General features: G+C 37.3%; 1 protein-coding gene across 1 annotated transcript in view; it reads left to right on the top strand.

Annotated features, from left to right (window-relative positions):
• The window catches only part of PEX5L (peroxisomal biogenesis factor 5 like), a 1,534,471-nt gene that overhangs the window by 1,233,913 nt on the left and 274,294 nt on the right, over positions 1-26,264 (top strand). The window contains exon 7 of the mRNA XM_044070386.1: positions 17,126-17,242. Within this exon, the coding sequence (XP_043926321.1) occupies positions 17,126-17,242 (117 nt within the window). The remainder of the gene's footprint in view (positions 1-17,125; positions 17,243-26,264) is intronic.

Here is a 26,264-nt window from a genome sequence, read left to right as displayed (position 1 = left end):
ATGACAAGATCCATGCATTTGTGTACGTGTTCATACAGTGCATTGGTGTATGATTCGGCGGTCATGCAACTGATCTCCATTTGCATGGGTGCCATGAAGTTATCGATTTCTGTTTTTAGGATCCCAAAGTTAGCTTTGTAAAAGTTTTCTCATGGCGGTTACCTTTGCAGGGGTGGTGGGAGGGATTTGGATTTCCAAAGTGATTAGCTTGTGGTTGGATCTAACCAGGGATGAGTTGACTATTGGTGTAGAGCAATGGTTGCCCATGTTAGTAATGATTAGGTCAAGGATGTTGCTACCTCTAGTGGGGGTAAGAACGAGTTGGTCCAAGGCATTAGAATTAATGAATTCTAGGAAACATTGGGCAAGTGTATTGGTACATGAGTAGTTCTCCCAGTTAATGGAGGGGTAGTTGAAGTCACCCAGTATGAGAGTTAGGTTGGACCCTAATATTCTCCAGGGTGCTTAGGAATGTGGAGTGTGAGTTTGGGACATGGTTGAGGACCTTTAGCAGGCTACAACCTGAATCGCTGTCTTATCCAATGTTAGCTGCATCTGACGTATCTCAGATGCGTTATGTTGGGCTACCAGTCTGGAAGTGTGTGCATCCTTTATGAATATGGAAACACCATCACCTTTAGAGTCCAGGTTCTGGGGCCAAAAAGTGTGGAATGAGTTATAGCCTGGTAGTGCAGGGATGCTTTCTGCTGCCTTGGACCAGGTCTCTGTTATGGCACAAATGTCGATGATCTCCATTTTAAGGAGTGCTTCGAGCGAGTGCATTTTGAGATTTAGACTGACTGTTACTTTCTCCTTATTCAGCCTAATGAGTGAGACATCAGTGTGCCTCACTATCGAGTCACCTATGACTAGTGTGTTGGCCATGCTGTTTTGCCTTAAGGGCTTTGGTTGTGTGGCACACTGTTTAGGAGAGTTATGTATCTCATGATTAGTGTTGTGTTGTGGTGGTCAAGTGCATTTCTGCCTTGGAGGTCTCTGATGTTTGGGTAGATTTTTATTGAGAGCCTCTGCAAAGGTGGGTGTGTGATTTGTGTTTTTATGTGAAGGCAGTGCTGGTGTGTGTTCTGGGGGGCTGTGTGTTCTGTGTGGTGTGGTACAAGTGTTTACTTTCTCCTCTTGACCAGCTATTCCAGTCTTGGCTGGAGAATGTGTGGCTTCCAGTTTGGATAAATAAGTGCATCTCTCACAAGTCTGAGTGATGGGAGGTAAGAGGAAAGGGTTGTCAGTGTACATGAGGCAGTTACTACATTGCCTCAGGATGCCCAAGTTTATCAGGTTGATAGGAGAAAGCACAGGGAACTGACCTTTAGACATCCTGGAGAGGTGGGCATTAATAATAAGTACTGGAGCTGTTTCCTTGTAGAACATTTAGTGCCGGTAGCACTTTTGTGTGCTACAATAATTGCTACAAAAAGTCTGCTAAAGTGCTAGACTAATAAGCTAGTAAAAGTGCAGGAGAGGAGAGAACTAGCAGATCTAAGGGAAAAAATTGAAGAGCAGACTTTGACACCATTCAGAAGCTTGCAAACAGTCCTGGATACAGCAAATCTGTATCTGGGCTAGACTGGTTGCAGGAAAGGTGGGAAACAAGCGCAAATGTAGGCTTTTAAATCAGAAAGTTGAAAGAGATAGAAAAACTGCCCAAACAGTCAGTAAAGTACAATTTCTGGGCTAGAAACCACTCCTCTTGTGGTAGATAGGCTACCTAGTGCTTACCACTCCCACTGATTAGCTAGAAGGCTTCCCTACAACACAAAAAGGCTTGTGGGGCTCAGAAACTTACAAACAGTCCTGGATACAGCAAATCTGCATCTGGACTAAACTAGTTACAGGAAAGAAGGAAAGAGCGCAAATGCAGGCTTTTAAACCAGAAAGTTGAAAGAAATGAAAAAACTGCCCAAATGACCAATAAACTACAATTTCTAGAGCAGAAACCACTCATTTTGTGGTAGATAGGCTACCTAGTGCTTACCACTCCCACTGATAAGCTACAAGGCTTCCCTCCAACATAGAAAGGCTTGGGAGGGTTCAGAAGCTTACAAACAGTCCTGTATACAGCAAATCTGTATCTGGACTAGACTAGTTACAGGAAAGGCAGGAAACAAGCTTGGAATTTTTTTTTTTGTTACAGTTAAAAAGTGCCAAAAATATACTTATCAGCTGAGAAGCAGAACACAGGGAGATTCTAGCAAAGTTTTTTTTTTTTTGGTAAAGGAAAGGGAGAAAGGAGAAGCAGAAGATAATTCAAGGTTAGGAAACTAAGTGGGTTACCTTCTCAAATGTTCTCTCTGTATTAGGTAGAATGAGCTAATGACACACACTAGACTGGGAGGAGTGTCCCAGATCAAATTTACAGTAGGGGCAGGCAACTGAACCAGCAAGTATAACAGCAACACAACACTCACATGCGCAATTATTTATAAGTTTTCCTACCCATAATGACTGATGCTCATATAATCATCATCCAGTATATTTAAGATTATTCAGTTGAGAATGATTGACCAAATTGTATTTCCTCAGGGGTTAAAGACTCCCACATAAAGGTTTGTGCACCCTGAGCTCCCCTTCTTTTTATACTTAACTCAGAAGTCACCAGATTTGTTGTAGCACTGTTTGAGCAGTCAGTCTCAAGTGAGCCATTTGTGGCCTTGTTGAATAATGGCTGATAGCATTACTTCCATATTGGGTCTTTCTCTGCTGTGGCTACCTTTCTGAGGGCAGGCTTTGATGCTGATGTACTTGCTGTTCTGGAAGACGCCAGCCATGATCCAGTACTGTTTGCCTAAATCCTCTGCCATTAATTCTAATAGTACACATATCCGTTCATATTGAATTTGTCTAGCCTAACTGTTGGTGATGCTTGAATCCCACTGTCATCTGTAACCTGGGAGAATGAACCCAACCTGTGCAGACTCTGATCACTATAGGACTCAAGTCAACTATTTAATCTGAAAATGTTTGGAAACTGCAAAGGTACAAATTTTAGCTATCTGCTGTTTGAATCTCATCCTATCCTAATCCTGCCTTGCATGGACTCTGGATTATCATGGGACTCAAGATAACCTGTATCAGCTTATGACCACTAACATTTATAACTCAATGGATCTCCCTAACCAAACACTGGCTATATTCATGGTGACAGAATGTGTTACTGGTATGTTACCATATGTCTGTCATAATAGATGCTAGCAACAGTCTGCTCACTGGTCTAGAGCATATCAAAGACAGATGGGCAGAGTACTTCTGGCAGATTCTGAATGAAGAAAACCATACAAAGCCTGTTCTTCCCCATACACAGTCTATTATAAAAGAGGAAGAAGAACCCAGCCTAGAAGCAACAAGAACAGCAATAAGGGAAATGAAGTCAGGGAAAGCAGTAAGCTCAGATGAAGTCACTGCAGATATGATCAAGATGTTGGATGAGTAAGTTAAGAAATGGCTTCTAAGGGTACTCATCATGGTATGGAGAGAATGCTGTTTCCCAGGTGACAGGAGTAGAAGAATTCTAGTGCCAGTGTGCAAGGACAAAGGGGATAGTCACAACTTTTGACACTCCAAAAGTATCAAACTGCTGTCACAGTGCATGAAAGTGTTGGAGAGGGTAACATACAGAGTAGTAGATAGTGAGATAGGCAATGAGAAATTCAGACTCAGATCAGAATGCAGCTCAACTGGCCCAATGTTTACAGTGAGACAGCTAGTGGCGAAGAAGCTGGAGATGAAGAAATCTAACTGGGCAGTCCTAGACTTGGAGAAAGCATATGACAGGGTCCCATGAAAGCAGATTTGTGCTGTCTTGTGATGGGCTGAAGGCCCAGAAACATTGGTAGAAGGGCAGGCTATGTACGCGGACCCAATGATACAAGTACAATTCAGATTCCCAGAAGGATTCCCAATATGGGAGGGTGTGCGCAAACCTCTCAACTGTTCAGATTTTGCCTCAGATGTTTGGTCGCTTCCTCATAAAACTTGTGGTTTGCTGACAAATCATTGGGAACTGATGCCACTAATATTGACAAATTTTGAGTTTATGACTTCATATCCTCTAGGAAATGCATGTTAATATAAAATCTGTTATTCTATCAATGTTGTAAACTTATATGACCAACAAATAAAATCTGCCCCTGATTTGGACCTTTGTCCCCTCTATAATTTATGCCTTTGTCTAGATTTCTTTTGCTAAAAGGTTAAAAGGTATAGGTGGATCAGGGTTTAGCTCTGAGCCTTCTGCTGTTCATACTGGTGATAAGTGTATATTAGTAAACAGGTCAGAGGGGACACATCATCAAAGCTACTGTATGCATATGATGTGGCACTATGAACAGACCCTAAACAGGAACTTAAGTAATAGGGGACTGGAATGCAAAATTAAAGGTGCATGGGATGAAACTCGGCAAAGACAAGATAGTTGTCATGGCAGCAAATAGGGGAAATCAGAAACAGCTAGAAATTGAGATAAAATGGAAAATCATGCAACAGGATACCAGTATCTGGAGGTTTGGTTAAAAGGATACCAGTATCTGGGGGGAGTGGTTAAAGAGAATGGAAATCTGAATGAGGAGGTAAAAGATAGCTTCAAAAATGCTGCAGCCAATTAGCACAGGTTGTCAGGAGTAGTGTGAAGATACTGGGATACAAACTGCAGGAACAGAAGAAAAATTGAAGATATCAGAATAGAAACCAAAGTAGCCCCAATTGCAGAGAAGGGCAAACAGAATAGTTTAATATGGTTCAGGCAAATGCACAGGAATGCAGAGGATGATTTTGTGGCACTGAATCAAGAGGGGCAGCAACAGTTCATGCCTCACACTATACAGAAAATGGGGAAAAGGGGACTGATGATGATGATGATAAGCCAGGAAAAAATTGTAATCATGATTAATAATCAAACTTGGATTTTACAGCCAACCAAAATAAGGAGCTCTTCCATTCTTGTGTGTAACTGCAATAATTTTGTTTTTCCAAGTGAATAAGGGAATTCCATTCCTGATTAAATTACTAAACAATACAGCAAACTTCAATATAAATTGTTCCCACCTTTGAGATATGTCTCAGAGGGGACACCCTCAGGAGCCAGCAATTTGCCCTTCTTTATTTCTTTCAAAATCAACCTTGTGTATTCTTGTGAATCTTCAGACAGCGAGACTGTACAGGCCGTGATGTAGAGTAAGAGCGAGTCTTGTGAATAAGGATCGATATTTCCTACTACACAAACTGGCACCTCTTCCCTTGAATATTATCCCCTAAACTATGCAGCACCTTCACAGGATTGTTCTATACTAACCATAAATTAGGATCCCAACTCTTCACAACCATACATTCTATTTACTGAACTCACAGAGGCAGTGCTCAATATTTTTGGCTTAGCAGAAAATTTTCAAAATAATTTAACTTCAGTGCCTTTTTGGTATAGTCACTTTTACAATTTAACAAATTTACATGTAGTTTTTAATACTGGCCATCTGCTGGAAAAATTTCACTTCATCACTAGCCACCAAGGACTGCAATGGGAGACACATTTCTAAGTCTACTTCTTGTATAAATTTTTAGCTATGCAGACAGATCCTCCAATACCTGATCCCACTTCAGTGACAAAGAAATGTCCATTTTTTTTTTTTTTACAAACAAAAAAAATTGTATCTGGTATTAAAGGCCCCTCTCTGACAAAAATATATAATCAGCCTTCAGTGTCTAGGCAAGTCAGCTTTAGGGATCTGTAACGTCACTCACACAGGAGTGTGATCCAAAATCAGAATAGGCTTAGTACCTAAGGTTTCAATTAAATATTCCTATTAAGAAATTAGAAATGTTTCTGTCTGGAAAAAATTATAAAATCAAAATGAAAAACAAATGCAGACAGAATGAATCAAAGTTAATTCCGTATGCCCATTGACCATACCCACCATAACAATATATTTTTGTAAAAATCTATACAAGGTTGGGATTCTTCATATTCTAGGGTTCACCTGAGCCTCATCAGGTCCAAGTACTGTATTCTGCTTTCCTGCCCCTTTATCACACCCCTCCTGAAATGCTATCAACTCCCACAGAATGGGTGGCAATTATCTTTGTCCCATGGCAGGGGGATGTACACATTTATAAAAGTTAAGTGTACACATTTTATAATGCTCTTGCATATATTGTGCCTGCCCTCTCTATCTAACTTATGTCTGTCAAGGTGAACAGGTATACCTTTATGAAATGCAATATTTATACTTTTAGCACTTACATTTTAGTGCGTAAGCTGTCTACATTATGAGAATCTCATTTATATTGTTTGACTTTTCTGTCACAACCTATGCTGAATGTATGTTAGTAGTTACATCAATGTATTGATAAGAAACAGTAATAATCAGGAATATTTTTTTCAAATCTTGCATAATTTATTGGCCTTGTTATAAAGCAGGACAAATCAGAAAGGTTAATCTTAAAATCAGAAAGGAAGAGAGCCCTATTTTATTACTAAACACTCCTTCTCAGTCATGGAGTATTTTGTTTCTGCTTTAATTAACATGTAGCTTAGATAATATAAAGGATGCTCTTCCCCATTCCAGAGCTGCCCCAGGCCCCCCTCAGAAGCATCTGTGTACACACAAAAAAAGTTTACTGAAATAGTAGTACCCACTTCCATTGTCCATTTTAGTTTTACCAGCATTTTCTTTTTCATGAAACCAGTTAAAAGCCTTGCTATTCTAGTAAAATGGGGTACAAACTTCTGAGATTACTCAGATATCCCCAGGAATGCTTTTATTAGTTTTTCTCTTGTTTAGGCCACTTCCTAATTGCATCTTATTTCCCTTTTTAAGGTCTTACCATCCCCCTGCCTATCACATATCCCAAATACTTCCCTTCAGTCATATCTACTTTGCTTTCTGAATCACTCACAGTTGTTCTGGTTTGTTTTAGGCATCTATTACCACTTGAGCCTTGGACAGATGTGAGTTTCAGTCCTCAGAGTGAATTATAACATCATCCAAGTCAACAATGGCACACTGGCCATGGAGCTTTAGCACCTGGTTCGTAAGTCATTGAAAAATTGCAGGAGTACCATGCAACAAAAAGGGAGGATGGTGCACTGGAATATTCCCTCAGGTGTTGAAAAAATAGTTTTTTTTTCTTTAGTTTTAGATTTTAGAGGGATTTACCATTTCCCTTTGGTGAGGGCTAGCCTAGTCAGGAATCTTGCCTCCCAAACTTTCTATAGCTTCATCTATCTTCTGCATTGTGTAAGTATTTCATTTTGAGATGTTAGCCAGTTTGCTAAAATCAATAAAGAATCTGATGGCTCCACCAGGTTTAGAGACTAATATTATAAACGTACCTCTCAAGTGTACCTCGTTGTGATGAATGTTTATCATTCTGAGTCACAAAAAAATTTAAGTTTGTTTTCCGTTCCACATTGAAAAGGTCTGTTACATTTTGGTGTGAAGAATTTTTTATTTATAAAGTAACACCTTTTAACCATCCTATGAGCTTCCTAGTTGAAATTGTCAGCAATGTTTTGACAAATGTTCCCCATTTTGCCCATTTTTTCCACATTATGAGAGGCAGTGTTCCATATTTTGTAGATGGAAGGTTGAGATATATGACTATAGGATTGTTATCATTCACTATTTGACTGTTCAGTTATTCCTGTCCTGTGTACATTTCTTTATGTACTATCTTTCTTTCTTTCTCTCTCTCTCTCTCTGGTATTCTGTAAGTTTTTTTTCTCTTGGAATACTCTAGATATGGTGTTAAATTGGGTTTGTTCTGTTAGGCAGCTCTGAAAACACTTCATAGAATCATAGGAATTAAAAAGCAACTGAACAGTGAGGACATTTCCACCTTGTCAGTAACCCCCTTTAAGCCTTGCTTCATTTTTCAAGGAGGGCTCAGGCCAGTCAAACCAGAGGGGGATTTATGAGCAGCCATGCAATTATCCATCTCTTTTTTTAAAGGAAGACATTGAGGGTCACTGCTTAACTTAGAGAATATGTCTGTTCCAAAGTTAGACAAAGCAGTAAAATATCAGAATAGTTATGCCCATATGTCTTTTATCTCTTGTTTCTGTGGCTTAGATAGTGTATCATCTACATGAACTGCAGGTGAGCTACTAGTCTTTGCTGCTTGACTAATTACAGAGGTTTGTACTTCCTTCCATGATTTCAAAACATTGGTATGGTACACCTGCGCTGGTATTTTGTTACTGTTTTGTCTAACTATGTAGTTTACCACATTTAATGTTCCTGTTATTTCAAAGGTATGCAGTCAATTAGCCAAAAGGTTGTTTGTTTATTGCTGAGGGGGGCTAAAACTAACCCCATATTTCCAGCTTTAAATTCCCTAGTCCTTGCATTTCTATTATGTATCCCTGATGTAGTTTTGGTTCTTTTTTTGTGCCCCAAACCAAGGAGATCACCACTTTCAGCCATCTTGTATGTTTTATAAAATTTTTAAACAGGATTTTATCTTCTCTCCAAGTTTCTGTGGCAGCATCTAACAATCCCAGAGGCTGCTGCTTTATAATAACTCAAAGAATTGAAAATTGTTGAGGTTTGCTGCAACTTCTTAATGGCAAATAGGAGGTATGGCATTAAATGATCAAAATGTTTGACATCTTCCTTAAATATTTTTTTTCAACATAAACTTTAATGATCTGTTAAACCATTAATTTATCTATCTGTGGATGGTGCACTGAGATTGTTAATTGCTCAACTTTAAAATACTGATACAGGTGGTGCATTATTTTGGACATAAAGGTTATCCCCTGGTTAGTGAATATTTTTTTAGCTATTGCTGTTCTGAAAAATAAGATTATCTGTAGTTGCATAGTACAAAGTAAATAAAATATACTTAAACCCATTACTAGATTTTACCAGTGATCCAACATTCAGCTGGCAGCTCTATGATAATCATTGGGATAAAATGTTTTTTAAAACCCAGTGTGCATTTATTCCCTTGAATTTTGGACATCCACACAGAAGTTCTCAATTTTTATCATTATCCCTTGCAGGATTCTTTTGTTTAGTCTTGTCCAATCCCAGGTGTCCTGCTATTACATGGCCATATGTTAATCCCATAACTAGATACTTGAAAGGTGTGAGCACCAACAGTTGGTATAATGTTGCCTCCCTATACTTATTCATTTTTACAAATCACTTTATGACAGAGTATGAGTAAGAGGTAGGAACATCTTATTCAATTCCATCCCCTAAAACCTTTGATGTATGCAATGTCAGTGCTCCGACAGATAGCACACTCGCTGTTGGTCCAGAAAGCTATAGATTATATTCCCACACCAGGTAAATAGATTGCTGACAATGCATTGCAGCATCTCCCTTTTGCTGCATTCCTAAGTATGTCATCCTTTGGATGAGTTGTTAAACTGAGACCCCATCTGCCTAAGTTGATGGCAGCTCAGGTGGAAATAAAGGATTCCACAGCACTGACTGAAAAGAGTAGAAGTGGTTCCTTGATGCTGTGGCTGAAATTCCACTTATAGTGTAAATACCACTTCAATACTCCCCTGAAAAAAAGATACTAACCTACTGAGACAAACCTGGTCAACAAAGGATAAATAAATAGGAGCTGCTTCTTTTCATTAGTAGTATGAGAGAAAGTCCTGGGTTGATAACAGTATTCTTTAGTGATTCCTGCCTTAATTTTTCTCATTCCCTTTCCTTATGAACTTGATGCATAGAACTTGCTTCCTTTTGCTTAGAGCTCTTATATTTCAGTTCAACAGAGATATCATTAAGGTTCTGCTCAAGATCTTGTCAGTCAGTATATACTACCTTCCCTGTTTTATCTCCCATTATACTGTTTTCCCTCTATTTCAGATTGAGTGAACACCACCCTCTCATTTTCTTTTTCTTCTCTTGGTTGCTTTTCCACTGAAAAGTGTACGTACCTCAGAACACATTTGATTTTCAGTTTTTTTCCTTCTTTACAATATCTAATGGCTAGAATTTTCGCTTATTTGAGGGTTCCAGCATATACTGCCAAATATGCATTCACAACTCTGACCAGGTACTGTTTCTTTCTCTTTTACTATACTGGTGAAATATTAATTACTGGTATTTTCTCCCTCCTCAACACACACTTACCAAATTATATGTTTCAGTGCCAGAGGCTTTCCTTTTCAGCTTGAAAGAAAGCTTAGAGTTCTACTCTGGTTATACACTGTTATTATTTTCTAACTTCATTCCCCACCCCCTCCAGAATACACTCTTTCAGTGAGTGAGCACTTTTCTTCAGTTTTACTAGTCAGTTTTACTCTCTACTTTGCAACACTTTTAAGTTGCAGTATTTTATTGTGTAAATCCCTTTTTTTTTACTGTTTTTTTTCCAGGCCTGTTATATCATAGGTCTATGCTGGTATATATCTTTTTTAAATAGTGAAGATTCTTCTTTTGTCTATGTCCTTGAATACAGTTTCTACCTACAGTGCTTTTTAACACTATTCCCAGATCTTTGGTGGATTCATACACTCTAATTAATGTGTCTAGTGGTTGCTTCTGACACCCTTTCCATATTAGACAGAAGTACATCTGTAGGCTTGTTCATTTGATGAATCAACTTCGCACACTAATAAGGACATTTGTCAGAAAGACTACATTCTTCCCACTGCTTCCACAAATTGTTAAGAAAGAGAAATATTTTTCCTATTATTGTGTTATGTGTTGAATTAGTACAACAACAGGATGGATTAATTTGATACTGTTTCTTATTACAATGAATGTGTACTGCTTCAACTGCTTTTCTAGTAAGCATTTTCTTTTTTTACACATACTACCCCTTTATCAGTATAACCATGTTTTCTGAATCAATCGTTACTACCATCAGTTAAGACAGAGTGGTTAATTAACTTTGCAGTAGCATGCAGTAACAGAATGTCAGCTTAACTGTCCTAACACATATCGTATTGCATGTCATAGGCATAGCATCATTAGTGGAACGTTTTTTTTCCAGAGGTTATAGTCCTCACAAATATAACAGTGTTACTAGTACTAGTACAAAATCTAGCTTTGCAACCCTTATTTCCACATTTAAGACAGAGTACTAGTACAAAATCTAGCTATGTGACCCTTGTTTCCACATTTTAAACAGAGTATGTGTGCAGATGATACTTTGTTACCAACATTTGCTACAGATTTTACTACATTTTTATTACAGAGCTCTTATCTGGCATTTAATTTTAAATACCTACTTTGACTGGTCTCTTACCAAAGTTATAGCTTTCACAAACTTAAAGGAATTTAAACATAAAGGATTTCAAAGGCATTAATTTTATCATTAATTAGCTTTCGTCGCAGCATATTATGTGCTCTGACAAATTATCATATACCATTAGTTAATTTTTTTTTTGGTGGCACCTTGTATGGCAGCGGCCACTTTGGCTCTTGATGGGCATGTGCGATTCATGTTAGATTTGTTGTCTACTTCGTCACGGTTGAGTGCGAGGTTGGTTTATGATCGATGTGATTTGCTTGGATTTCGTGCATCTAAATTGATAATCAATGTATAATATGTTGGTATAGTGTGACTGTTGATATATGTGTATTTGTTTTTATGTTTAAGTTTGTACATTTTTGATCTTAAGACATCATAAATTTATGTCTGATACTACCTCAGAAGAGGAGGCCTCTTCTGTAACGGATGGGGAAGGTTCTTTACGCCAGGTGTCCCCAGCGGCGAAAAGGAAACAGCCCCCCCCTTTAGAGTTAGGGGTAGGAGGCGGGGGGGTAAGAAGCATAAGAACAGATTCCGGCAACATAACCTTGCAGTCCCTGTTACAACAAATGGTGACATAATCGATAACATACATAATATTTCCTCTTTTGAACTTTCTCCAGCACATATTAAACTGCTGAATAAAGGGCTTTCTTTTGTACCCTCATCATTGGTTTCAGAAACTCAGTTATTACAAGATGTTGATGAATTTTGTAGAATACTTAACCTAAAAATCTTTTTTGCAGATCAGGAACATACTCAAAGATCTTCTGATTTTAGGTTTAGGAAATCTAATTTTGTTCCCCCCATGAACAAACATGTGTCCATTTTTAGAGAGTGCATAATGAAGGAGTTACATTTTTCCAATTTATATGGTCTTACTGAAAATAATTTAACAGCTGTAGAAAGACAAGCTTTGGTTGAGCTTAGTACTAATCATAACTTAGTTATAACTATGGCGGATAAAGGAGGAGCAGTTGTGGTTTTGGATCATTCATTATATAATCAGGAAGCTCTACGACAGTTGGCAGATTCTAGTTTTTATATGGCACTAAATGTGGATCCGACTCTTTCTTTTAAGAAAGAAATTGATGATTTTTTGGATCTATCGGTGCAGCAGGGTATCATTACGACAGGTAGGTGTGCAACTTAAGGTGGATGAGCCTAGTTCTCAGTATCTATATATCTTACCGAAAATACACAAAGACCCATTACATCCCCCTGGGAGACCTATAGTTTCAGGTAGGGGTTCCTTAATGGAACCATTGTCAGCTTTTTTGACTCAGTATTTGAAACCTTTGCTGCCGCTTATTAGGTCTCGCATTAAGGACACCACCGAATTTCTAAATATAATTAATGATTCCCAACTAGAATCTCACTGGTTACTTTGTACTCTTGACGTGGCTTCATTATATACAAATATTCCACATGATCAGGGAATTTTAGCTGTTTCCTTTTGGCTATATAAATCTAACCTTTATTCTTTAGCCTTTAATAACTTTTTGATTAAGCTCACTGAATTGGTATTACGGAAGAATATCTTTTATTATGCAGGTAAGGCTTATTGGCAGATTAAGGGCACTGCGATGGGTGCTTCTTTTGCACCCATCTATGCTGATTTGTTCATGGGGTACTATGAGGCTGGGTATATATATGATGACCAACATAACAAATTTTTACAACATCTGGATATCTGGCGGAGATATCTAGACGATTGTTGGATGGTGTGGCGTGGAGATAAGCAAAGTTTAATACAGTTTGTGGATTATTTGAATAATAATAGTCTTGGTATTCGGTTCACTGCTAATATTGAACTTTCAGAGATTGTATTTTTGGATGTTAAGGTTTCTAAACTTGCAGATAATACTTTATCGACTACTATATATCGCAAGTTTCCCAAATACAATACTTTGTTACATGCTAATAGTTCTCATCCACGCCACACCATCCGCAATATTCCGAAATCTCAATATATGAGAATCAGACGTATTTGTTCATCTGATGAAGATTATTTGGAATGTAGTCTGGATTTAACGCGCAGGTTTCTACATAGGGGGTATGAATCTCAACTATTAGTTAAAGCTGAAGGTCAAACTACCAAAATGAAACGTCAGGATTTATTATGTTATAAAGTAAATAACAGGGATGGTAAAAAAGCAAATTATAATCAACCAATAAGGTTGGTAACTACCTATGGGAATAATACCAATCGTTTTAGGGATGTCATTAACCAACATTGGGGCATTCTTTTGTCACATGAGGTTCTAGGTAGGTTGTTGCCGGAAAATTGTCAGTTTTCTTACCGGAGGGGACGAAATATGAATTCTCACTTCACACATTATAAAAGATACGTTCCAAATATACCACAACAAAGAACTTTAAGTGGTGATATACTAAGGGGGTGCTATCCTTGTGGGCATTGTGCTGCTTGTCAACATTTGCAACAAACCAAAGAATTTTCTAGCAAAAATACGTCACAAATTTTTGAGATAAGGGTTTTTGCTAATTGCAGCACAGATTGGGTGGTATATCTGGCCACCTGTAGTTGCTCTGTATTCTATGTTGGACAAACGTCCAGACCTGTCAAATTTAGAATAGGGGAACATTTAAGTGCAATTAAGAACAAACGTGTTGCTAATGCCTTATTTAAACATACCTTGGAGCATTCTTCGGCCATTTTTCGGTTTGTTGTTATAGATAGGATCACCCTTCACAGGAGTTTCAAAGCCGGATGGCATCAAAAACTTGATCAAATGGAAAAAAGGTGGATAATTCAATTGGGTGGTTTATTTAGACCCGGTTTAAATATGTTAGAATAGAATTTTGTAGGTCATGTGTATATATATTATGACTTATGTAAAGGGATTATGTACCATTCATCAATTTTGGTTCTAGGCATATTTACAAACCAATAGGAATGTGGAGGATGTATATACATCCAGAGGATATATGATTTGAGTTTATGGGATTATAGATCTAGGTATATAACATATAGGATTTGGATAGCCTGACCAAACTTTGTGATATAAGTGGGAATGTATGTTTATGATAAATTTTGAGGCTTATCATTATATAGAATAAAAAATATATATATAGGTTGTTCATATATATAGACTGTCTTGACAAGTTGTTCTGATCACCATTCAGGTCCCCAAACATTTTGGCCATGATATATTTCCTTCTTATAATATTATTTTTATAATATTATTTTTATAATATTATTTTGATGATATTCAACATTGTTAATGTATTTTATATGTTTATTATGTTGAAGTTTATTATCATGTGGGAAAGGTGCCGTTTTGTTCCAATGCATTTGTTTATTATATAAGATTATGTACCCCTTTAAACATGGAGTATATAATGTTGGTCCACCAGGGGTCGGGTTTCCTTACTTGTACAGAATTGCATTGATAAAGGCCATGATATGGCCGAAACCGGTATGCTTGTTTATTAAGATTCCTTTGATTTAATGGAATCTTTTTGTCAATAAAGTTGGTTCGACAGAACCGTACGTGCTGGCTCATTTCTTTTTGTAAGTTTGTACATTAAGCCTGGAGAAACGTAATTTCATTTGCTGTACACTTTTTGTTGAATAGTCTGAATAACAATAAATGTTTACTTTGACTTTGACATTTCTTTGGTTACTCTTTGCTCTAACATCGTTGGTCCAGCTTTGTTTCAGGCAACAGCACCAGAATAGTGGAGAGTATTCTAGTGGAAGTCTAACCTTTTCTCAATAAAATAACAGGATTATTAATTTCCTTGAATTTTTAAATCAAGCATTTTCTGATGCTCTTATCTTAATGTTCTCTCTGTATTTTGTAGTATTTGTTAAAGTGGCTTGTTTGCTTTCATATGTTCGGAAGTTATTACTAGGCAATCAGTCAAGTAGACCAATAAGAGACTAGCCAATGCAAATTCCAGCATTTGTCTACTCTGTCTATAAGGACCTGTGTGAATTTTATTGATTTCAATCCACTCTGGAAGGTTGATCTTAAAGACAGCTACAAAGCTACTTTGATGTGGACTGAGAAATTGTTCCAAAGGTAGGAGATCCTTTGGGAGAGATCCTTATCATACCAACAAATTCTGTTTATTTTGCAATATATAGGTTTAGGTCTTCAGGTGGGTATTGTGATATTTCCAGTTTTTTTCATATTTTTAAAAAAAATTCAAGTCTTTTCATGTAACATTTCACTGACACCTTCCCAGACAGCATTATATTCTTCAATGCATTGTTCCAGTTTATCAATTTGCTTTGCCTGAAAATGAAGTTGAATTTGTATATGTCTGTCCCTCTGTGACTTCTTTACCTTAGTATATTTTGCCTTGTATTTGAGTTCAATATCATTTCACGTTATATGTTTTACATCTTCCTTCTTCTATACTATGAACAAATATGAAGGGATGAAATGGTTTCCAAAGTTGAAGTTCATGGTACTTGTAATAACCTCCCTTTACTCAGTTTGTTAGTTTTACAGTGTTCATTTACTACAGATGTCCTCATAGTCATTTCAATAGCAAGTTCAACATTTTTTCTCATTTTCAGAACTCCAGTATTTTTAGTACCCTTCTGCATGTCATGGCAGTGAAAGAAATTGTTCACACAGTGCAACATACAGCAGACAGTTTCCTTCTTATTTATCCATTTTTGTTGCTACCTAAAAGAATACTGCTATATCTGACTGAGAATGTCCTTTTCCTTTCAATTACCATATCCTGGCTACTGTGATGGAGGTTGTTTCCTAGTAGACTGAAATTGTGTATAATGAAAGTAAGGTAGCATTAGATTTTCATCTTCCTTTGCTTTCCCTTTTACATCATTTATGCTGAGAATAATTTCCATGGTTCCCATCTTTTTAAGTGTCATCCTGGAAGAGGTGTAGACAACTCCAGTACCAGTTTCTTGGTGCACACAGGAGCATCCTAAGAATTAAAAATGGCTTGGTCAACTTACTTTTATACAATATTTCATTCCTTTTTGAACATCCAAAGCTTTATCATACCATGAAGATTGTTATTTATCCAGACTTTTCATTGAAGAATGCATGTAGTTACTACGTAAAAATGTTCTATTAAGTTATAGTGGAGGCCAACAGTTCTCAAGAAGTGACACATGTCCTAAAAAATACTGCAAAAATAAGGTTTGTTCTCTGTCTAGTGAATAAGATAGTTCTTTTCCAAGGATGGCAGCATTTTCCATGTAGACTTTGAGTACAGCATTCTCTATAATTTCACCTAAAAGTGTAACTAAGGGGATGCAAATAATCTATATTCAGTGATGAACATTATAACTAGTGCTAAATCACTTACTTAGTCGATCCAACAGCATGTATTACATCTATTTGCAATATTTAAAGCCTTGGCATTGTCACTTATAATCGGTGTAAGATTGCTGGGGTTTTTTTTGAAAGTAAGATTTGCACTGTTTAAATGTTGCACAAGCTCTTCAGATATATGTGCAGATTTCCACTCTTTCATCTAGCTAGCTTTCTGCCAGATTTGTTAACCAAAATATCAGTGACAGGGCACAAAGAAAAAAGATAATAGGACAAGAATTGTTATATAGCATCTAGAACAGTAAAATCAGTCTCATCTAGTAAATTGAATTTTACTGACCTTACAATGTATCAAATAAATAAATATTATTCCAGTACACATTTGATAGTAAATTGTCAATAAGAAAATAGTGTTCCAGGTAATGTATCCTTGTCAACTTACACAAAGATAAATCTTTGAGTCTAATTTGCTTATACCTTTCTAAGGAAAGTTATACAATAATAATGCTTAAAACATTAATATGATTTATTGTTTTTGTTTAAATAATGGAAAAGTAAAAAGACATTTTGCAGATGAATGAAGGAATGAATTAATGCTTGTCTTGCAGTCTGACACTGAATTCTGGGACAAAATGGAAGCTGAATGGGAGGAAATGGCTCGGCGAAACTGGATCGCAGATGAACATCACTGTCCAGTTCAAAATATTGTTTCACCATATGAGAAGGTAATGAACTGCAATTTATATTTTCAGCTCGTAACATAACAGTAGGTGCATACTGTGGCAATCATCCAGTTTTTGTATTATTGCCATAGTATTTGACTAAGCTTTGATCAGCAGTTCTGTCACTAAAAGAACCAAAGAATGCATTAACTACAACTGAGAACTTGATGTATTTTTTTGTTATTGTTGTTAACTCTAACCCGGTATGCACAAGTGGCCCTTTTCCAACTCAGGAGCTCTGCAGGGGACAGGGTGAAAAGTAAAGAAAAAAATCATGGCATCCTATTGTGTGGGTACTTGCAGTGCTGAGTCCTGAAGTACTAAAAAAAAAAGATTGAAAATAAACAAGAGTGGAGATCAAACAGTAATTTCTCCTTTAAACTTGTTTTTTTTTTTTTTTTTTTTTTTTGTAGATGGGGTCTCTAAACCCACACATTCTCTAGCCTTATACATACTAAAAGATCACTATGCCTTCAGGAGAGGAATATTCCAAGAAATGGCAATGTCAGATTTTGTGTGTGTGTGTGTGTGTGTGTGTGTGTGTGTGTGTGTGTGTGTGTGTGTGTGTGTGTGTGTGTGTGTGCGTGTGTGCACATGGGCGCATGTGTGTGAGTGTGTGTGTGTGTGTGTGTGTGTGTGTGTGTGTGTGTGTGTGTGTGTGTGTGTGTGTGTGTGCGTGTGTGTGTGTGTCTATATCTATATATATATATATATATATATATATATATATATATATATATATATATAGATATATACAGATTTTCAGTCATTCCATCTCCACATTCCAGAGTTCAGCATTGTGAGTCTTGACAATTCATAGGTAACCACAAACAACACAGATGAATGGAGAATACCAGCACGCACTTGTGTGGAGTGATAAAATATACAGTATTTGCAATGTTTGCATAGTTCAGCAGCTTACAGGTTCTGGCAGATAATTAGAGAGAAAGACAGATATTAATGCACAAGAACTTGGCAGAGTTAACATGAATAATTAGAGACTGAGAGAGTATAGAAAGCTGTCAGTTATATATAGCTACAGAGCAAGAAGACAATAGGTAATTGAGGAAAGTTAAAAATGGAAGGGAAGGTCAGTCTGTCAAATGAATTCTTTTTGAATGCTGTTCAGTCAAATACTAATAGCTGAAAATGAGGTCTGGCAATCCTTTAGGTTGCATTTTCCTGAACTGTTATGCAACTTTAAAGATGATATATGTAAATTTGTGAGTAAGGTCTTCACCCTATATGAGGAATGCAGGGGGGTGCTCACTGGAAAAATAATCTTCTTTTCTGTTTGCCAGACTTAATTTTTGGCATTCAGTTTTCTACCAAACAGCATTATAAACAATGCATTCAGCAGACCAACATGAATTCAAATTGGAAGGTGTGAAAGATAGAGAGTTAACAAGAAATTGGATAACAATCACAAAAACAAAGAGTGATAACAAGCCTAGATAGAAAACCAGACAGGAAGGCAGAAAGTACTTAAAGAGAACAGAAAAAGTGATAATTACAGGAAAGAGTTACAGAAAGGGTTTGATAAGGTAACCATTTGAAATGTCTGAATGGCTGAAAGATCAGACTTGCATATATTAAGTCCTAGATGCCATTTCTTGGAATATTCCCTTTTCTCCAAGGTATGGCAATATCGGAGTTGGCACATAGACATTCAGAGGGTGTGGCTGATTTTCGAGATCTGCTGTTCTCCAGGTTTTTGGTCTTTTTTTTCCCATCTTTTCAGCACTCAGAATTTTGAGTGCCAATATTATAGGGAGCCATTTGATAAAGTACCTAAGGTAAGCAGTATGTGCTGAGGAGGGAGTCAGTGCAATTGTTCACGAGGAGAACTGTAAAATTTTATGTGATTCTGTCATCAAGAAAGTATTTGCACAGAGCTACTTTTGTTTATCTGTTTGTTTGCTTGTTTTTGTTTATATATTTATTTTTTAAGGAAGAGTCTCAATTCTGGATAGGAGGAAATGAGTGTAATATTTGCTGGCAGAGAATCTTCCAAAAGACACTTTTGAAAATCATCATATCATGATATCAGCCTATAGGTTCATAGGTATGCACTAGGCTAATGACCACAAGGGCCTTTTTAAGCCTAGACATGCATTTCAAATTTCTGGCGAGTTCTGGTACCCTTAATAAGTGAAAGCAGTGTAAGCAGGGGCTTGGGATGTGAAACATTTGCAAGCAGGGGCATGGGAGATGAAACATTTACAGGCTGTCTGTGTCCATTAGAGACATAAGTGCCAAACCAGGGATGAATTTCCTGTTACCCATCCAGTTGTCCAAGTCACACTTGAATTGAGTTAGGGAGGAACTCTGTTTCACATGGATGGGGAGCCTATTCCAGAGAAGGAGTAGTCTCTGAAATACATACCTGTCATTCCAGCAGGTCCTATTTATATTGCAAACAAGGTTAAGTGTTTGGAACAGGTAATTCTGGTATTATTGGTTTTGCGGATATGTAGGGCATCCATCAGAGTAGTGTCTGACAATGCCAGGCATAGATCCCCCTCAACAGTCTATAGGAGACAGAATACAGGGATAGGGCCTTGATGCAGTCTGCATAGGACATGTTACTTACACCCAGTACTCTTTTAGTGAGGTACCTCTGTGAATGTTCCAATTGCTGGATATGCCTGGTTAAGTAAATACCAAATGGGGCATTGTACTCAGTAATAGGTCTGATGAATTCTGAATACAATGGAATAATGACTTCTTTAGACCTAGATGTCATACCTTTGTTTATAAGTTGCACAACAAAGAATGATTTCCTGACTACTGTAGATAACTGATGGTCAAAGGCTAGATTACTGTCTATGTGTGTCCCCAAGTCCCTGACTACTGGGTCAGCTCTTAGAGGTGTGTTGGCAGTATGATAATTACCAAGGGTGGATGGCTTCCCAAAGGATACTATTATGCATTTCTTATCATTTAGTTTTAGTCCATGACTCTGGCACCAGTTGTTTGTCTCTGTCAGCCCTTCCTGAAGAACATTTGTGTCAGTGGGCGATTCAATTACAGCTCTTAATTTGCAATCATCTGCAAATTTAGTGAGCAAGAGGCCATTGACATTGGCTTTGACTTCAGAGAAGTAAATGCAAAAAAAGAGTGGTCCCAGGACTGATCGCTGAGGGACTCTACTTGTGACTGGCCTCTTGTAGAGGAGGGCTCCCCAATTCTAACTTCCTGCATCCTGTCTGTCAGCCAGCTGGCTGTCCACTGGGTGAAGGGTTTGTACCCAACCTCTTCAGTTTGTCAACAATGTAGAAGATCTGTTTATTTAGCACTTTTGTCCTTAGTAAATGAACTTCATCAGAATACTGAGAACACACATGGCTCCATCTTTTATATCCAGCATGCTGTTGATGTTAATTAAACAATTAAAAAATGAACATCTTAAAGGGCTATGTCCCAGACTTTCCACATATATACAAACATTCATTTCACCATGCCAAACTGTTAAGACAGAACTGGTTGATATATTCTCATTTAACCCATGTTAGATAGTGGCATTTGTTTGTAGTTGCCACTGAAGCTCCTTGTATTCAAGGTAGTCATGTGTGGGCCCACCTCTCTGCTCCCCATCCACCTGGTCAATAATAATAAATGTAATGTCTTAAGACTAAAAGCAGCCTTAGTTTTATAAATATTTCATGTTTTTAACATTTTGGCATGGTGAAATGAATGTTTGTATATATGTGGAAAGTTTGGGGCATAGCCCTTTAAGATGTTCATTTTTTGACTGTTTAATTAACATCAGTAGCATTCTGAGTATAAAAGATGGAGCTATGTGTGTTTTCAGTATTCTGATGAAGTTTTTTTACTAAGGACAAAAGCGCTAAATAATCAGATTTTCTACAAAGTGGTCAGCTGCCTCCTTTCATCCTGGTGGTATTCTTTACAAGTTTCTGGTTCCTATTTTTATTTGTCAACAATGCCCAAGTGGGGTATAATGCCAAATACCTTTGCCAGGTCAAGGTAGGCAGAGTAAACTATTTTGCCCTTATTCATTGCTTTGATGACCTACCTGAATACCTTTCATCCTGGTGGTATTCTTTACAAGTTTCTGGTTCCTATTTTTATTTGTCAACAATGCCCAAGTGGGGTATAATGCCAAATACCTTTGCCAGGTCAAGGTAGGCAGAGTAAACTATTTTGCCCTTATTCATTGCTTTGATGACCTACCGGGTTGAATAGGTATGACTTGCCCTTGATGAAACCAAATTGGGTTGGGTCCAGTGTCTGGAGGTTTTCTATGTCATTATTGATCATTTCCATAATTCTTTCCATGGCTTTGCATATGAGACAGTGAGACTTATGGTTCTGTAGTTTCCAGGTTCTGTAGATGGCCCACCTTTATGCAGAGGGATGGATGTTGCTGTTCTCCATTCATGAAGCATGAAGCCTGATTGGAGGCTAAAGTTAAATAGCAATTCCAGAGGAGGTGATATATCATGTTTTGTGCTGTTTAGAAGCATTCTGGGATATTGTCTGGGCCCACTGATGCAGTGTTCTTGGCCTTAGAGAGAACATTAAGGACCTGCTCCCTAGTGATAGCAGGGGGAGTTATATTTGATGGTATTTCCTTAGGGAAGGTTGACGGGGAGAGAGGAGTAAAGTTGGAGCTGAATTTGTCGGCCAGTAAGTTTGCTGCATCCCCTGTCTCTGTATTGGTGGCTCCATTTACAATGACCTTTGCACGCAATTGTGTATTGATTTTGAGGTTGTGGACAGAGCTAAAGAATGCCTTGTGGCTGTGGGAGGCCAAATTTACCTCAGATTTGGCCCTGGTAGTCTTTATTTATGCTCTAAGTTGTTTTAGTTAAATGAGAGTGCTTTTATCCTGCTAGGTGCTGCACCTCCTAATTTTTGCCGTGATTTTTTCCTTCTGTTATACAGCCTATTGTTGTTGTGATTCCACCAAGGTGCCTTGTTTTTTGAGTTAGTTCTGTACTTCTTCCTGCTGGGTACAGCTGCCTCTGTGCAGCTATTGATATGCTTGTATAGAGTTTCTGTGAACAGTTTTGCATAGGCAGCAATATTCTCAGGGTTTAAGGGGGCTTGAAATGTTGCCAGATTATCACTTAATAGTAGGAAGTTAGCCTTAGACTAGTTCCTGAATATTCCAGAGTTAGCTGGGTTTCTAGGTTTCATTTTTACTTCAAAGGAAACCATTTTGTGGTCTGACCATACCAGAGAACACATTACACTAGGGATTGTGCAGCACTCTCCTATATTAGTGAGGAGCAGATCCAGCATGGTTGCACCCGTTGTTAGTGTATTGACAATCTGGATCAGGGAGTTTGTGTTAATAAAATCCATGAATCTCTGCGCCTGTACATTTGGTGTTATATATGATACCCAGTTAATAATGGGGGGATTAAAGTCACCCTTAAATATGATATTGGGTTAAATAGTGAGTGTTTCCAATAAGTTTAAATACATGGTATGGGTTCCCTGGCTCATAGGGGGACCTATATCTTGCAAGGAAGTGGAATTGGATTCTGCCTGTGGTGACATATCCCAGTGACCACACAAACATCAGCATTCTCTAGTGTAAAGAGAGCTTCTAGGGAGAAATATAGGTTCTAGTTGACTCCAAAATGGCTGCTTGAAGTGCAGCTTTGCTTGCTAATCCTCTGATATATAAAATTAATAAGTATGACATAGTTCTTTTTTTAGAACACTGTCTGTAGTGGAGAATCTGTATCATATCTTAAACCAACTCATTTTTAAAAGACAATAAATGTAAATAATTCAGTGAACTTCCTGCTTTATTGCAATACTACAATATCAGATGAAATAATATGACTGGAAAGAGTTCACCAAATGTTAAGCCCATGAAAAAGAATATTCAGCAAGTTATGGTCATACTACCAGGGCTCACTGTAAAAATGTAAAACTGACAAGCTACTTCATCATTGCAAAATGATTTATTACAAAAATCACCACACTAAAAGCAAAATATAAAAAAGACACAACAAAGCCATGGACCTCAAAAAACCTGTATAGTAATGTCTTTCGGCTTTCCCGGTTAGGGGTCGCCACAGTGGAACTCCGGTCCGCTAATGATTGGCAGTATAAATTTATTAAAGACTTAGCCTGTATAAATTTACTAGACTTAGTGTTTCGGTTCAAAGCCTTCAAAGAGTAAAAAATCAAAACACTCATCCTTTCTTATATACAGTAAAATCTCAAGCATTTAACCAATCATTCAATAATATAATTAAATCATATACTTCCAATTACATTCTTTATTTAATCCAAATGGTTCCAAAGTATTATATTTCAAAATAAAAAAAGTTTCTTTTCTCAATAATTTGTTCTTAATATTTATACATTTCCCTAAAAACACCTCAACTTTCTCTAAAATACATCCTTTCAAATCATCAGGCTTGGCATTATGAAAATGTGCAAAGTGGCTTCCTAAAGGACTATCTAACTTCTTATTTTTGATGTCTCTGATATATTCCTGGAATCGAGTTTTAAAGGCTTGACCTGTCTGTCCAATGTAATATAAGTTACAAGTACATTTTAAAGCATAAATCACTCCCTCTGTACTACATGTATAGCATCCCCTAGAATAAAATTTAGCATTATTAATCTTGGGAAAAACAATTCACTACCTGTTTACAGATGGAACATTTATTACGTATAAGGCCATGTCCAACCCAGAATTAATGGACATGCTCCACCTCAAGAAAACCAAATCACTGAGAGCCACATGCTCCAGTGAATTAAACCTCAACACAACAATAAACATGACATGCTGGAGGGATATATTCCTGTCCCAGAGACTTCCCTTGCTCTGGAACAGAATCCCAGTTTATGTTAGGCAGAGCACCTCACTAACACTCTTCAAGAGAAATCTTGACGAGTGGATGGGAAATCGTAAATTCACCCCGGGGATCACTTCAATGGCCCTGCTAGACAGAGGCCCAGGAAACTAATTTAAAAGGGAGGCGAAAGCCAGCACATTCTGGCTAGGCTTATAAATGCCCTTGGGCAGATAGCTTAGTACCTACCTATGAACCTATAAACCTATGAAGTCCATGTGCCTACACTACACTAACAATATTTGTATCTATAGTGACATCTGGTGGTAGAAAGCGGCTATGTACAACCATATCAGCTAAGTTTCTGCTTCTTTTAGAGATGAGACATTAATATGATTTTGTAACAAATGCCTGAAGTCGTTATCCCTAGTTAACATGGGCCAATATTGTCTTACCTCTCTAACTACATGTTCTGATAAAATATTAAAGGTGGCCACAAAATATACTTCTTTACCATCATTTTTATTTCCTTCATTTCTATTGTGATATTTTTCCCCTTATTATTTTTAACAAAACCACCTTCACATATGCTGTCACCTATAATATTAGTAACAGTAGGCCTATACCGATTTTCTAACACTTTAAATTTTGACTGTCTCACCATATTTATATCATAACCTCTCTTAATAAACATATTTCTGCTTTTAATATTTCCTTTTCAAAAGTGGTATCCAAACTGCATAGCCTATTAATTCTCAAAAATTCAATATATGGTAATACTGACATAAGATGTTGTGGATGGCAACTACTACCATAGAGAAATGAATTATTTAGGTCAGATTTTCTATGAATAGTTGTACAGAAACCCTTTAGATCAATGTCTAAAAAGGTAACTTGTTGGCCCATTTCAATTCCATCAAACTTAAAATCAAAATTGTTTGTTTGTAAATCTTCTATAAAAAACTGAGCTTCTTGTCTATCACCATTACACAAAAAAAAAACAGACCATCAGTAAATCTGAAATATTGGACTACCTGTGATTTATAAAAACTGTGTGTGTATACGTAATCTATTTCAAATTTGGCCATTACAAGATTGGTATACATGGGGCTACCCCCATTGCCGTGCCCAGCAATTGATGAAAAACATTGCCATTAAACAAAAAATAATTATTTTTAAGACAAAAATTAACCAATTCTATTAAAAAGTGAGCTAAGGAGGAAGCCTTTAGTACAAATGCTGGTTTTACATCAGTAAGAACAACTTGCAGGTGCAGTGATATTGATGGAAAAAATAAAGAAAATCAAGTACAATTCATCCGTTTGGAACAGATACTGGACACTATGTGCTGCTAGACCTAGACCCTGCAACAGTCTTGCATTTAATATCCATAGTCCCATTTACTTACTGTGCAAGTCTGCATTCGATTCCCATAGTCCCATTTACTTACTGTGCAAGTCTGCATTCGATTCCCATAGTCCCATTTACTTAATGCATGATTCTGCATTCGATTCCCATAGTCCCATTTACTTAATGCATGATTCTGCATTCGATTCCCATAGGCCCATTTACTTACTGCTTAATTTTGACCAGGTCACTCAGCAAGACATTGTTCCCAGAATGATACTGAAAAGGGAAGGTGTGTCTAGTGGGCTTATGAAGTTAACTGATATTTTCTAGTATAGGTGATATGGTGGTGAGCATAGCTGCCTTCCAAGTAATTGACCCAGGTTTGATACCAGACAATACCTATACATTTAGACAGTTAGCCTCATCATATGATATAGAGGCAAAAAATATACATCATTTAGTCAGGGACTTGGCACAAAAGATTAAGATTATGACCTTATAGCAAGCTGTAGCTTGTAGTCCAAGGTTTGACACTGAGCTTAGGTCACTTAAGCACACAGTGCATTGGGTAATAGGCTACTCAGTGGTCTTTCAGACTGCATGATTAGTAACCAATTATGGATAAACATTATTTTTTATTAAAGCAGAACGAATATTTATTGGGAAACAGGAGAACCCAGAAAACAAAGATAGATATAATAACGTAAACATTTGCGGAATACTTGAAGGTATGTCAAGAGAAAGAACAGAGTAACTTTCTGACAATAGGAGGTCTAAAATACTAAAGCTAAAAGGACATATTTCACATACATTGATCAGCTCCTAGAGTCTTGTTACTAAACTAACAATTGATAATGCTCCCCCAAGATTTATTTTTTGTAGGAGAG

This window comes from Protopterus annectens, chromosome 4.part1 (assembly GCF_019279795.1).
Source record: "Protopterus annectens isolate FY-2018-M chromosome 4.part1, PAN1.0, whole genome shotgun sequence".
NCBI lineage: Eukaryota > Metazoa > Chordata > Ceratodontiformes > Protopteridae > Protopterus > Protopterus annectens.
This window is presented reverse-complemented; position numbering and strand designations above follow the sequence as displayed.